Below are 14,857 nucleotides of genomic sequence, written 5' to 3' on the forward strand. Positions count from 1 at the left end.
AATCACCAAAAAAGTTCTGTATTTTTCATATTGAAAATTCTGTTAACCCCTACAATGAAAGAGATGTTCGTAAACCGATTTCTGCAGTGAACTATACCAAAATCTGATGTGATAAACAATTGAGCAAAATAAAACAATGACTGTTCAGAGCAATTCCTTACTTTCATACTGCTTCTAATCAGAAAAGTCTCCAACTTCACACACAAAAGGACTGTAATGAACAAAAACCAGCACTTCATCTACACAGACCAGAATTTTGGGGTCACTTTAACTGCATCTGCTTACATCAGCAATAAAATATTTAAGCTGAAAGCTCACTTACAAGACTGAAGAACTTGAAGAAGAATCAAGGTATTTGATGACATTATATAGACCATAAGAATTTACAGCTTCTCAGACATGCTCTTGATTTAAACATGAGTTTTACTCGCAGAAAAGTGGAAAATATTACTTTGTTGATAGAAGCACAGTTAATATGCATTACACAAAAACGTACTTGAGTCAAAGGATTCTTTAATAGAAGGCCAAACACATTTTACGAAGTTATTAATTATGCATTCATTTTTAAAGGTAACTTCACCAGCTGAACTCTAATTTATAAAGACTAACAGAAGTTTGACAGTCAGTACTGTTTGCATTTTGATACTTAGAGAGACACACCACATCAAAAGAACACCTTTTACTCTTGTCCAAACAGTTAAAAAAAGGCATTACCACAAAGCCATGAAGTTGCCCAAGGACTGATGTTTTTACTAGAGATCTAGAATATTTATTCCAGAGCCTTCTCACCTGCAGTCTGAAATTCAGTAAACCAACTCCTGATTCCAAGTTGGTTGTCAGCCAGTTTGTTTTGTTTTCACTCAACAACAGAACAGCTTACGACTTCTAAACATATTTAAGCAGTACATTTTTGCAGACTCATCCATGGTGTAGTCATCTACAGTCAAATTAAAGAAAACTGATGCAAGCCTTGTATTTTTAGACAAGTACTCAGCCTATCAGAAAAAAGGCAATTATGTTCATACAAAATGGATATTGTGGTATATTCTGCTAAAATAACATTTGGTCAATTTATTCATCTCAAAATGGAGATGAGTGAATACTGGTAAGATTTTAAATAAAGTTTAAGAACCATTTCATTGAAGCAACATTTAGAAATCTGAATTACTCCCAAATTAAGATATTTAATAAACTCATCTTTGTCCTTTCTTCTTTTATTACAAAAACAGTTCATCTAAGAGACATTTGAGCACTGCTACTTTCTCACAGTATTGTTTATGCACTAATGAAAGCATAATTAAGATACCATATTCCATTCAGTATTAGTTAAACCTCTCATTAAAGTTCTGAAGAACAGCCACAGGGTGGCGGTAGATGCCTACAACTTGAAATAAGAGGCAGACACGACATACTCTAAGATTTGACCTTCATTTTCTGGTACATAAATATACATGGATTACCCAAATAAATATCACTCACTTTGAAAGTTACTAGAAAGCTAAATTGAGGAGGGGCTGGAGGGAAAACAGAGGACAAAAATAAACACTGTCTCCAAGTTATAAAAGTCTTTACCAAAAAAGAAGTTAAAATTGTAGTGAAATTACCATTGAAACAATACAACAAGTCCTTCTAGAATTTAAAACTGTGCAGCTCTATATACTAAGAGAAGTGAACTGGATCCCTGAGTAACATGCTTGTGATGGAGGCAGACAACAGAAAATAAGTATTGATGAGTTTTATTTTAAACTAAAGCCATAATCCTATGAAAAATGTAGTCCGCAGTCTTACAAGAAACTCTGTACAACTGAAACCAGAACTGAGTTTCATTAATATGTTACACACCACTAGCTGAAGTCCATAACTTTGGTTTTAATGTAAATCATATCTAACCACAGCTGAAGAAGAATCCTTCCTTATTGCAAAGCAGCAGGTACATAGTTAACGAATGGAAAGAATTGGATTTTTAAATGCAATGCTACCTAACAACAGTCGCTAGCCTTGAAAAGGTTTACTTGAAGACCTTCCAAGTGTTTCAGAGATTCTTCACGCATGTACTGCTCAATATCCTCTACCCTTTCACACATGGCCCCTGTACACTTATATAATTAAGAATGGTATTATCAGGAACACATTGCAACAAAGCTGTGCAGTGGTTTGTGCAGCATGGGACTGTAATGTTCTTGTATTTTGTAAGCCCAAACCATTGATACCAGGGTTTAACTAGCACTCAACACTAAGACAACATAGTAAGTCTTACCAGCAGTCTTTACCAGCAAAGCCATATAAAAATAATTTCTTAATTACACTGTCCAGAAGTACACAGATTTACGTGTTCCAAGATTTCTTCTCCTATTTACTACATTCAGACCAAAGTAAACAACATCTGCTGCTCCCAAGTGCTTTTACTCTAAGGAAGCTGCAATGACCTATTAGTAAAATCATTCCTAAAGCTATGAGAAACAAGAGACTAAGGTAAACAACTGGGAAAAAAAACACAACTTAGCAGAGTTTTAAATCTGGTACTTATTGGTAAAACAGGTAAGCCAAACTACTGACTTTGGCTCCAACTTCTGTATTTAGCTTCAGACTTACTTGATCCGAGTTTTATCTTATTCTTCATCACTTCACTAAACTAAATCCTATACACATCATTACAAGTCTGAAGTGCACCAAAAGTGTATTTGCAAAGCAACTAGCAAAACAAAAATTTAGCTGAACTATGTATTTTCTTTCTGAAGTCATCTGCATGACAAATTTTTTTCACCAAGAAAAAGCCAGATGTATTCTGAGAAAACACATTCAGATATTAATTAGGTTTGAGCAGCTCCCTCTGATCAAAAGCAAATGGATGAGTAGCAACCAATATTCCAAAAGCATCAGCCAGCAAATACAGTAAAATGCATCTCAAAAATCTCTGAATCTGCCTGCATGTAGGTTAATTCTAAAGCATACAATGAAGCACAAAGTACCTTGAGGTAGAAACCTGACTTCTCACTAAGTGCTTTGGGGATTTTACTCAGGACTACCTCTAGCTTAACCCTGTAAACTGGATCCCCATTAGCATCTGAGGGACATAAGGCATGGTCCTGGACTAATCTTTCAATCTAATTTCATCAGAGAAGTGCAGCTGAAGAACTTTGAGACCACACTGCAGTGTGAAGCAAAGCACGGAAATGGAATGACTGGATATTCACCTGACCAACACACTGTTGACCCAAACTAAAATGCTGATGTTGACCCACACTAACACAGCCACAAAATAAAAAAAAAAATAATAGTTGCACGTAATTTCCCCCAAAAATTGCTCTCTCCCCAGGTGAAAGAGACCTTTATCTCAAAGACTATGAGCTTACATGACACACATGATTACCTGAGAGGCTCACCTCCAAAAGAAAACTTCAAGGCAGGGGCAAGTTCAATTAAAAAAAAAAAAATCATCATTCAGCCAATACCTTAGACAAAATCTCTTAGACGAGTCTTGAAATGAAAGCAGCTCTGGCCACTGACACATTGCATTTTTCTATTCAGCTACTTCAACTCAACATTTTATAGCTTAGAATACTAGTTTGCTACCTGTTAAGTACACACTGCTACAAAATACCCATGGAGACAACATTTAAACATTAGTTAGTTTTAACGCTGGTTGGTACTACTTCAGCAAAGATCAGCAGCATCTACTCTGCTGATAACACTTTAATAAACATCAGGCAGCATCACACTTAATCAACAGTACTGTGAATAGTTTTTCCTAACAGAACTCATACTTGTTTAAAAAACAACCTATGAAAAACTTAACTTTATTTAGCTTTATTATTAAAACAAAGAGTTAAAAGGTTGTTATGACATTTAGAACACGATGCCAGAGATAATTATAAAACAGCAATGAATCCTAATAAAAAAATTAAAATCACATATACTAAGAAAAGTCCCTGTCTCTGGGAGCCAGCTGTGCATAGTGTTCTTCCTGCAAGTAGCCCATCATCTTTCCAGAAAAAAAACCCAACAATAAAATTAAAGGCATCAGTAAATAAAGCTGCCATTTAAAACATTTCCAACTTATTGGGAAGTAATTCACAGAAAGTAATTACAGAAGAAAAGTCAGTGCTTATATTTTTTCTACAATCATGCAATCAGAGCACAAATGGGAAAAAAAGCACTTATATTTACACTTACTCAGTTTTTAAAACCGTGTGTACATTGCCATCATTTAAAGTGCAAGCTACATATCTGCTGAATTAACTGAAGGCATAACAGGTGAGATGTAAGTTAAAATACTGCCACCAGTAGTTACACAACTAACCACAGATGCCAGTAGCATATTTCAAACCCTGAACAACTTAGTGTGTTGCTTCTTCTTGAGTATTACCAGCCGAACACATATTCCATTGCTTTAGATACAATACTTTCGTCTTTCCTAGGAGTTTGTCTGTCAGAAACCACCTAGAAGGTGGGAGGAAAGAGGAAGAAAGAAAATAAAGAGAATCAGTCAACACAAAGTTAATTCGTTTTATACTAACCAGGTTTTTTTTCTTTTCTTTTCCTAAGCACTACTGTATTTTGACAAAATACGTTTGAAAGATTTTCAAAACAAGCCCTTAACCTCTGGAAAAGTGACAAGTCATAAATTTATTATTTTTTATTATTATTTTGGGGACTAAACAGACTGAGTTTGTACTTGAACCACATCTTTAAAGAAATGACAGGAGGAGATAAAGGCAAGGGTCACATTGAAGTTAATGTGTGTACAGTCTCATATAACTAAAGTGAGATAGCATTAAAAAGCATATACTTATGTTTCCTTTAAAATACCTGATAGTCACTAGTGGAAGCCTTATATGCTGTTGCAAGAGGTCTCATTGTAGAAATCTTTGCAGGTTGTACTGGTGTGCTGACACCTTTTGTAGGTGGAGTGAAAACTGAAGAAATTGAGGATGTAGAGCTCCGTTCAAAATTTTCCATCACACTCTTAAAAAGATGGTTAATATAATGTAAACAAATACTTAAAAGCAGTAGTTCAACCTTTATTATCTGTAATTATCTATTATCTAGAAGAGTTTGATAAAATATGTTCACATCTCAAAGCTAGCAAAGACCACAGGTAAATTGCCTGTCAGTACAGAGCACACAAGTACACACCACCACCAAGCGTTTTCCTCACTGCATTCATTTGTATGTTGGGTTATGCCATCGCAAAGTAGTGGAAGCTTGTAATCTGTTCACTGTACGTACTAAATGTCAGCCAAGTTTGAAACAGTATAGAGAAAATAAACTGTAAGACTTGCAACAAACTTCAAGTACTAACTTTTTTCAGGCCCAATTGAACTAAGTAGTGTAAAATCCTCTCTCTAAATACTTCTAAAATATTTTACCTGATCCATATAGGACAGTCTCCAAGCCTTTACCATAAACTTGCAGCTTTTTGCTCAGATTCAATTTGCCAAGGAGTTTCACTCAGTCCCCTTACGAAATGCTAGAAAAGGAGTCAGAAGGCTCGATTTTGTAAGCTCATGTTTAGAAAAGAACGCATGTAGAATGGAAGAGGCAGCAAGTGACTTGGTAGGAACCACGAGTTCCACGAGAACCCAGAGAAAACAATGTGGGAAATGACAACCAGCCTGGGGAGACCAAATTTGCTGCATTTAGACTCAGTGGAGCACAACATTCAACCAGCCTAAGGACAGCAGAAATTCAGAAGGGCATCCGTCAGGAAACAGCTATCCAAAATACAGGATAGGATTGGTGTCCAGTGTGGGTAGCAGCTGACTCCACTCAGCACAAGGGGAACCCATGGAACTAACTGCTACTTTTCAATCAGAAGCCTAAGCACTGATGTCAAATTCATCATATCTAGTTTTCAATTGCAAGGAAGAGTTTTACAGCCTAATGCCAAACCCTCAATGGACTAGTGTCCAGAAATCTTTTGCCTCCAGTTCTACAGATTAATGTTATGGGTTTATTTGTGATATTTGAAAGTGGACACTATCCACAAAAGACATAATGAGAATTCAAAAGCAACAAAGATCAGATGCCTGACAATTAAATGTCTTGGATCATTACTTCTAGAGTTTCAGCTTATAGGCAAGTCATTGATACAAACTGGACACCAAAACAGTAAATAAGGTAAGAAGAGTCTGGAAGCCCTACCATCAGAAGCCCACAGAGGAAAGGGGCACTGAAGTACATTTGTTTCTGAATTTTAACCAGCATAAGAAATGTTTCAAACTGATAAAAAATGAAGTAATTGCAAGCTCAATTTCTAGGGCTGCCTTCTCAGAAGGGTTTACATTTGAAAGCTTACATTACTCTTTAGCATCACTTATCCTTAGAGGAGACCAAAAAAAAAAATCTTATCCTTAGACGAGACCAAAAAAATAATCTGTGAACTATAAAAGAATGCCTGTCATTTGCTTAAGCTAATGTACAGTACCCAATGCAAAGTACTGCAAGAGTTAATGGTCAGGACATTATCAATGCCTAAAAACCAGCAGCGCATGATAAAATTAGACTGAAATACAGCCATGCCTACCCCAACCACTACTTACAATAAAGGGACATGGTTTTGTGGGGGCACATGGGAGAATAGGATCAGGACTGTCTTGCTAACAAATTTTCAGTCTGATGTACTAAGATAAACTGAAAACCCAGAATCAGATAAATAGTCACATAAAAAAAGAGGGACAATTAGGAGCAATAACAGTCTTAATCTGCCATCACATACCTACTACAGCCCCACAAAGTACCACAAATTCCAGTCTGAGAAGCTCTTTTATCTCAATTGGCTCTTATGTTATGGTTTCAATTCATATCTTGTACAGCAATATAATTCTGTGCATTGTAACTTCCAAGGAGTGCAGAGATTTCCCATAATGATCCTTCTCAGCAGGAAATCTTGTCAAATACTTAAGAAAAACTCAGGTAAGATATAATAGACTATACCTATATAACCAAACTACCTATGCTTTGCAATTCATAAAGAAAAAAATTAAAGAGGTCATTGAATATAAAGAGGAAGCCCAAAAGCAGTGTGCCTTATATTTAAATAAAAGCAGCTGTTAACTTACTTTATCTATACATGGCTTGACACCAATCATGATAGATTCACCAAAAATTCTTCCATCTTTGCTTAAGGCTTTCCGGGCTTGAAGCTTAGACTGGTATCGAATATGCATCCAGTTTCCTGTGTTGGACATCTATATGAGATTAAATGAAAATTGTGAAATTTAGCCTTTTAAAGAATGAGCCAGAATGTTTTCAGAAATAAGTCTCAAACTAAGACATACCACATGCTTTAATATGTTTCCATACTGAGCAAACTGTAGAAGAATATATGAAGCTGATGCTTGAGGATATCTGAAAGACAGAAAAAATACCCCCAAAATTATAACAAGTAGTTGAAGAATTCTGGTGCTAAAATACAACCAGATGAAGGGTTTTTAGAAATCCAAGAGACCAGTGTGTTAATGCCATTTTAGAAGCAGTGACTTGGGGAATATTATCTTCTAGGCATTTTTACTTCACCACACACCTCAAAGGTAGAAAGCTGCCTTTCCCACTTGAAAAAAATTAACATGTAGCTTAAGTTAAGGTGCTTCACGAAAATATATGCATTTGCTGGCTTTAACCACAGTTGTATTTCCTGCAGAACCTAGGAATGCCAGACAACAGCAATGTCCAAGTACTTCTTTCCATATGAAGCAAAGACTTCACCCCTGATTTTTCTAATACTTTGGAAATCAACTTACCCAAATACTGTTACCCATGTGTCATCAAGTTGATCTTCTGAAGTCAGGGAATCACCCTGAGTATAAAAAGGATCTAGCTGAGCAGGAGATAGAGTAGTCTTCCTAGGCTGCCCAATACTTGCAGGACTGAACATACTCGAAGCTGTTAAATTGAAATGGCATTGCTTAACAAATTACTTTTGCAAGACAGATAAGCTTAAGAGCCTATAGTAAAAGAATAAATTCAGTATCAAGCATTCACTTGTATATGGAAGAGTTTGATGGGAGATTTATTTGCAGACACAGACAAACAGTAAGTCAATCTAAACTTCACGTCTGCAAGCATGCTAGTAAGTTTTATGGCTAGCAACCTAGCTTCCTCTTTGACCTCTGAATGCCAGCAGCTTAATACAGAAGCCAAATAGGAACAAGACAGCAGAATTAAGCTTAGCAAGAAGCCACAGGTTCATACACAAGATAGGAAACCTTATGAAGATGGAAGGTGACCCATCAATCTCAGCTGCTTCACTCAAGTACAACCACCTCTGTGCTCAGTTCAACAACAAATTTTGAATAAGGAAAAAGTAAAGTTGGCTGAAATTCAGTCAGAGTGGAAAAGTATTTCCTATTCACATCTGCATCCCTTTTGAAAAGCTAGTAAATAGAAGATGCAACTCCTTCACAAATTAGCAAGGAGTTGATGTAGCTTGAACAGTGATATCTTTGGATATTAGGAAAAATTTCTTTACTGAAAGGGTTGTCAGGTATTGGAACAGGCTGCCCAGGGAAGTGGTTGAGTCACGATCCCTGGAGGTATTCAAAAAGCGCGTCAACAAGGCACTTCAGAACATGGTTTAGTGGGTGTGGTTGATGGTTGGACTTGGTCTTGAAGGTCTTTTCCAATCTAAGTGATTCTATGATTTGAGTATTAAGGAAAGCAGTAAGGAAGTAGATTATGTATTTTCACAGGACATCTACCTGTTCCAGGAGTTGATGGCATAGTTCCAACCAATGGGCTCTGTGTTAGAGAAAAGCTGGCCTGTATTAAAATACAGAAAGTAACAAATCATTCTTAGAGGTACATTCCACATATCAGAAGAGATCATTTTCAGGTAACTTAAGCATCAGGCAAGAATATTAACTGTTGCCTTAAGTTACTCCTAACTTTTAAGAGTAAGAACTGACATTTACATGTATATTTAATACAAGATTATTAAAAGTTATTAATGAAAAGTTATTTGACAATGCTTTTACATTCTAGCACACAACCTAGCAGATAGCCAGGACATCCAGTATGCCTCAACTATTACATCCTGGAATTTCCAGCTGATTACTAAGCCTTAGAAGAGAACGCAGTTAACTTCCCTGATCAGAGGCTTAAATGCAAGTATCAGAGATAGTATGGGAGTGTAGAGCAAACTACAGAAGGGAAGCACCACAAGCAACAGGATTCAGGGTCCGTGTACAATTTTTTGTCATCTAACAAAAAAGCTACCAGTATACAAGAAGAAAGCTTATTTAGGTTTAAGGTGAGCTTTAGGTAAGAGGAACTGAAAAATCTGTTACCTAACACAAATCACACATGCTTTGTGAAACTAAGTAGCTTTAGGTATCCATCCTCAGCAACCTTACAGTTTTAACTTCTTCAAAATAGGCATCTCATTATTGCTGTAGTATAGTAATTCACACGTTCATGTGCATCCTGCTGGAAAAGATGCCAGCATCAGAAGTTACCAGCCTCTGATTTTCACAGTCTAAAGGGCTTAGAAATCATGGAAGCATAACCCTCACTTGTATTCCTCATCACTAGACTTGCTTTCCCTCTCAACTACTTAGTGCAGCTGCACTGAAGGAAAGTATACCTGAAGTTTTAGCTGCTAGTAGTTATTTTCTTGTTAACATAGAAGGATTTCAACATCCAAAACAATTTTAGTGTATTTTTAGCCTGAATCATGGCATTTCTTAGATACGAGATCAAACAAACTACAGCACCTGTAGACCTAGCAACATGCCTTCTGACAGCTGCCTTTGTTGGTGGTGGTGGTGGTGGTTTTGTTTGTTTTGTTTTTTAAATATCCAGTCCTTTAAGACAGTATTGGATTCTGTGCTTCACAGAGAACTTGAACTTTCAGGATAAACTTTTCAGGAGGCAACACTCAAAAGACTGCTCATTCAGTGAAAGGCCTTCTCCTTGCATCAAAAGGATCATGTTCACTGAAAAAGAACCTACTAAGGCTTGACTGCTCACTTGAGGTAAGTAGCGGACTTTATTATTAGAATGACCTTCTAGAAGTTTTACTGTTACTCTCAAAATTAACCCCACCTCTCTGCCCAAATTTTGATTTTTATATTGTACTCAGCACAAAATTCCTTCTATTTCAGTAAGTGCCTCTATTGCCCACTAAAAGAAAAGATAACATGTATTTGGACTTTTCTGGCAATCAATAGCCCAATAAATACAACAAGGTGAAAAGCCACAACAAGTCTGCATCTGTCATGTACAAAGCATAGCAGAGGCATGATTTGCCTTTTTCATCCTCTACAGTATCAAAAATCAGTAACAACAGAAGATAGCTCCGTGACTGCAGCTCCCATTTAGACTACACAGGCACACCAAACACCCAGAGTAAGCAACAGCATGATCTGAAGACTCACCAATCATTTTGCTACAGTTTATATAACTGAGTTAAAGAATTCACTGAAGCAGTAAACTAGCTCACATCTTCTGCTAAGAATAGGCCAGTACCTAAGCCACTTACTGGTCGTCTTGAGGTTAGAGGCGTTGATCCAAGTCCTGGACTAGATAATTCATCATATATGCTCCTAACTGGTGGAGCACCGCTTTTATCTTTATGTGTAGGGACTACTGGTTGTGGGGGAGATCCTCCTGCAATTAAAAGAAACAAATGAAAAGCATGAGAAAACTTGTAATTTTACTCCACTGCTACTTGTTCTTGGAATTTCAACCATAAATTCAGCCATGAAAGATGTTGATTGTTTCACTGGGGGTTTGCAAAACCATCTGGCCTACCAAACTGCTCAGGTTTCAATGTTCTATATAAGAATATCACATATGTGTCAGAAACTACCTCCTTACACAAGTACCATCTAAAACTTTTAGACCTTTTATAATCCCAGTATATTCACTACTGACAGGAACTTGTTCTTTTTTATGAAGTTCTGAGCACAGCTACATCTTCCTATTTTAAAGGCAGGTTAGTAATGTATTTTAATTGTTTCAGAGACTAACTTCCCTGTAGCAGAGATGAAAAAGCAAGGTTTTTAAGATTTGAGACATTCTACACGCTAAAGAACCATACCAAAATGCTCACAGACATTGCACAAGCTGTCACATTCCCACCATCCAAATTCCCTTCCCTCCCACGTAATTTCATATTAAATAAAAATGTAAGCTCTTGAGAGCAGGCACTAGCTTGCATTTAGACAGGATGAAGTTAAGCCAGATTCTCTGCTATTTTGTAAACTTTGGGACTTCCAGTATAACAGAGAATTAAATTCACTGAAAGACCTTGACATATCTCTGAACACTTTGTGTGGGTTTACCCCAGCTGGGGTGGGGGGTGGGCATGGGGAGAAGCAGTTCAACTTAAATTAAGCTTTTCCAAAGTACTTTTCAATCCTAAATTCTGAGCTTCAAGACTCCTCTCTGAACTGTTTAACACATCCAAGAACTGTTACAGTCTATTATATAAAGCACTCTCCCATCAAGGTTTTCAGTTTAAGTGATATACTTTACCACTCATTTTGGGAGGCCTGTGTTAGTATCTTACTAGTTATCCCTTTTCCAGAATTGATACTCTGAGGCTGTAATAAACCCTTTTGAAAACAATTAAGTGAAATTCACATGACTATTTTCAATTTCATAAATATTTTCCTAAGAGGCTTGTACGTGGTGGGGACAGACAAGAGCAAGAAGCAGGAGACAGAGACCACCAATCATAGAATAACTCAAGTTGGAAGGGACCCATAAGGATCGTCAAGTCCAATTCTGCTTGAAATTGAAAGAAAAGAATATCTACAATTATCTTGCAGTACTTTAATCCTCAATTTCTCCTTCAAAATTACTAACACACTAACACCAACAGATATTTACATTAAGCCAACTGATTTAATACAAAAGGCAAGATCACCCATGACATGAAATAAATCAATGAAGCTGTTAACTACTCACTCACACTTTTCAGAGAAGAGACATATAATACCACCATCTTAGAAACATAGGTAAGGACTTCTTCTAGTCGAATCAGTTAGGTGGTTGGAAAGAGATGAGCATTTACAGCTAGGAAAGTCACTACTCCAGCCCAATTACAGCAGACATTAAGATGGTAAATACAACCGCTAGATACTAGTTAAGAAGTATTTCTTAGTTTATAGAAGTCTGACAATCTATAAGTGACTTATTAGAATTCATTGCAAAGAAATCAGCAGCTTGCACAAGCTGCATTTAGCTTGCCAGCAGACATCTCTGTTTTAAAGAGAAAACATTGATGGCTGTATGTGCAATTGACTTGTAAAGAGACGTATAAACTGATTTTACATTAGGAGAGGTTCATATTACTTGCCCTGTAAAAGCAACCTTTCCCGGTACCCAAACTGGCATGGTTAAAACCTTTATTAAACTTAAGTCTACTTTGAGCAATTTAGCTAAACTCCACTGAATACATTTGAGCTCACCGTTTATTCAATGAGTTGAGTTCATTTTCAGAAAGTTATAAAACTACAAGAATTCAAGTAGCCATGTAGAGCAATAAGACAAACCAAATCTTTACTTTCAGGTCAGTTTTTCATCATTTAACAAATTCTGACCTGCAAGTAGTGGAGACCTCATTTCCATTACACCAACTGAAGGGCCGCTTAAAGCACGTGGTTGCGGAGTCACTGGCGCAGGTAAATCGCCCATCAAGAATCCAGGAAGAAACTGAGCACTAGCTCCTGGTTTTGGAGATGTTGGGGAGCCAAGAGTCATTGGCTCTGCTCCTGTGTTAATGAAAACAAAATTTAGCAACATGGAAGAAGCCTTTTCCATTGCTTAAATAGTGGTTCTATTAAAGAAACGTAAAACAATATGCAGGAAGTGACTAAGATGGTTCTAATAATTTCTTTTCCAAATAAGCAAAGTTTATCATAATCTTGCGGTTTTTGCAATTACAAGAGCTGCCACGCTGAGACTTCGTTCTTAAAACATACTACTTTGCTTATGCCCGGATTTCTGATTTTGAGGGTAATCACGGTTTTGGGGTTGTTTTAAAGGCGCGTCTTACGTAAAAGCAATCAAGCCAAGGCTAGATTCCCCTCCCCAGCCGGCCGGTTCCGCGCCCCAGCCAAGGGGAACGTGCTTCGGCGGAGCACCGCGGGCTCTCGCTAGCCACATCGCGGCTTCTCCGCGGCCCTGCCGCCCCAGCCGGGCCCGCCACACCCCTGAGCCGCCCTGGGGTTCCGGGGTGCTTCAGGGACGGATCTTCGATCACGGAGCGCCAGCGCGGCGGCTGCTCGGTTTAACCGCAGAGGAAGGCACTTATCCCGGCGCGATCTCCCATCACCCACTCGAGCCCGGCGGCGGCCGGACTGCCCCCGACGCGTACTCCGCCTGGAACGAGGGACCGGCCCCAGCCCCAATCCCCTCAGCAGCCCAGAGGAGCGCGGGCAGCGCTGGGAGGGGAAGAGCCGGACAGCAGCGACCTCTGAGGCGCCTCGAGCCGCCCAACGGCCCCGCACGCGCCCAACCGCCGCACGGAACGGCGCAAGCGGGGCGAAGCGGCGCCCGGCAAAACCGAAGGGGGCTACGACGCCGAGAAGGGGGGAGCGGGGGCGGCCCCGCGGCCCGGCTTACCTGCGGGCTGCGGATCCATGTCGAGGGCAGCCACCTCGGCCCGGGCGGCGGGAAAAGGCCACCAGCAGCTCCGCCGGGCCCTTTCAAACGGGACGGAACTTCCTCACGCCGTCACTTCCGACCCGCCCTCCCGCCATCTTGTGAGGGGCCCTGGCCGGGAGGGGAGGGTGACGTCCTCGCGCGGCCCGCCCCCACGCCGTGGGGCAGGTGTTACCTCAGCGTAGAGGCGCGCGGCCGCCGGGCCTCTGCCCCGAACCGCCTACCTAACACACACACGACTTAAAGAACCATAGTTGTCGTTACAAATGCTTGTCCTGGACTATTTCTATGGGCTAAGAATTCATGGACCTGCAGCTGAGGTGAAGTGGGAAAGCTTACTCACCAGGGACAAGACCGTCAGTCATTTCTCAGGCTGACAGCACACACAGCCACCCACATATGAAATGGAAATGCAGTGACCCGTTCCCCCATGGAAATGGGGAAACTGTAGAAGATTTTAGAAAATTTAGGACTATAAGGCTGTTAGAAATTAATACAGAATTAGTTAAGGTTATTAATGGCAACAGAGCTGCTCAACAGGCCATGAACAGCATTTTCAGCCTGCCGCCCAGTATAGCCCCAATCCAGGACCGGATTAAAACCCAGTCCAGCTAATCAGTAGAGACAGATCAAACAAAAGATGAAAAATCAGCAAGACAGAGGTGCTTAGCTGGGGAGTGATTAAAATATGTAGAGCTTACAAAGGTAAATGCAAAATAGTTAATGAAACAACCAGAGAGGTTTTCTCGGAATTGTGTAGGTATGAGACGTCAAGGTAAAGGGGACGAGAAGATGGCTGACCCAAGACGGACTTCGAAAACCACAGGGTGATGACCAGACAGAACGAGACAAGAATTGATGAAATAAGATGATGATGAGTGATAACGACATGGGAACCCAGATCAACTGGAAAATTACAAAGAATTTGGACTGAGATTATAAACTACCTAAAGGGTATATAAAATTGAGAGAAAATTTTGTGGGTTGCCATTCACTGCGGTGGTGGCCCAACTCTGAGTTGTTAATAAAGCAAACCTAGAGAAACCCATAACTGAGAATTTTTTAACAGAAATGATGACCACAGAATAGCAATCAGATGCGAGTGGCCTGGGGCTAACCTAAACCTTGCATTAGCATTTACCATGAGCAATTAATATTGAGAACAAGACACAATGTAGTTCATACACAATGACACACTATGGTTCAAACTAGTGGTACAAGGAGAGAATACCGCATCAGTTCTTGA

General features: G+C 39.2%; 1 protein-coding gene across 2 annotated transcripts; it reads right to left on the reverse strand.

The window, feature by feature from the left end:
• Positions 1-405: 405 nt before the first annotated feature.
• On the reverse strand, positions 406-13,714 carry NUP35 (nucleoporin 35). Of its 2 annotated transcripts, none has more exons than XM_069781939.1 (9): positions 13,573-13,714; positions 12,549-12,719; positions 10,481-10,608; positions 8,700-8,760; positions 7,743-7,884; positions 7,281-7,350; positions 7,062-7,190; positions 4,810-4,965; positions 406-4,440 (listed from the first exon to the last, which is right to left on the reverse strand). In XM_069781939.1, exons 1-9 carry the CDS (start codon positions 13,589-13,591, stop codon positions 4,363-4,365), a joined length of 954 nt encoding a protein of 317 aa, XP_069638040.1. In that variant the 5' UTR covers positions 13,592-13,714; the 3' UTR covers positions 406-4,362. The 2 variants fall into 2 exon arrangements, with proteins under 2 accessions (XP_069638040.1, XP_069638041.1); XM_069781940.1 differs by lacking the exon at positions 13,573-13,714 and adding an exon at positions 13,325-13,346.
• Between the last annotated feature and the right edge of the window lie 1,143 nt (positions 13,715-14,857).

The sequence above is a fragment of the Haliaeetus albicilla genome, chromosome 4 (genome assembly GCF_947461875.1).
Source record: "Haliaeetus albicilla chromosome 4, bHalAlb1.1, whole genome shotgun sequence".
NCBI classification, from domain to species: Eukaryota; Metazoa; Chordata; class Aves; order Accipitriformes; family Accipitridae; genus Haliaeetus; species Haliaeetus albicilla.

What these genes read in the sequence shown, in the direction of transcription:
- NUP35 (XM_069781939.1), bottom strand. An exon ending in CTCTAACCTCAAGACGACCA is followed by an intron (nt 8,761 to 10,480) that starts GTAAGTGGCTTA and finishes ATTTTAATACAG; the next exon opens with GCCAGCTTTTCTCTAACACA. An exon ending in CTTCCACTAGTGACTATCAG is followed by an intron (nt 4,441 to 4,809) that starts GTATTTTAAAGG and finishes CCCACCTTCTAG; the next exon opens with GTGGTTTCTGACAGACAAAC.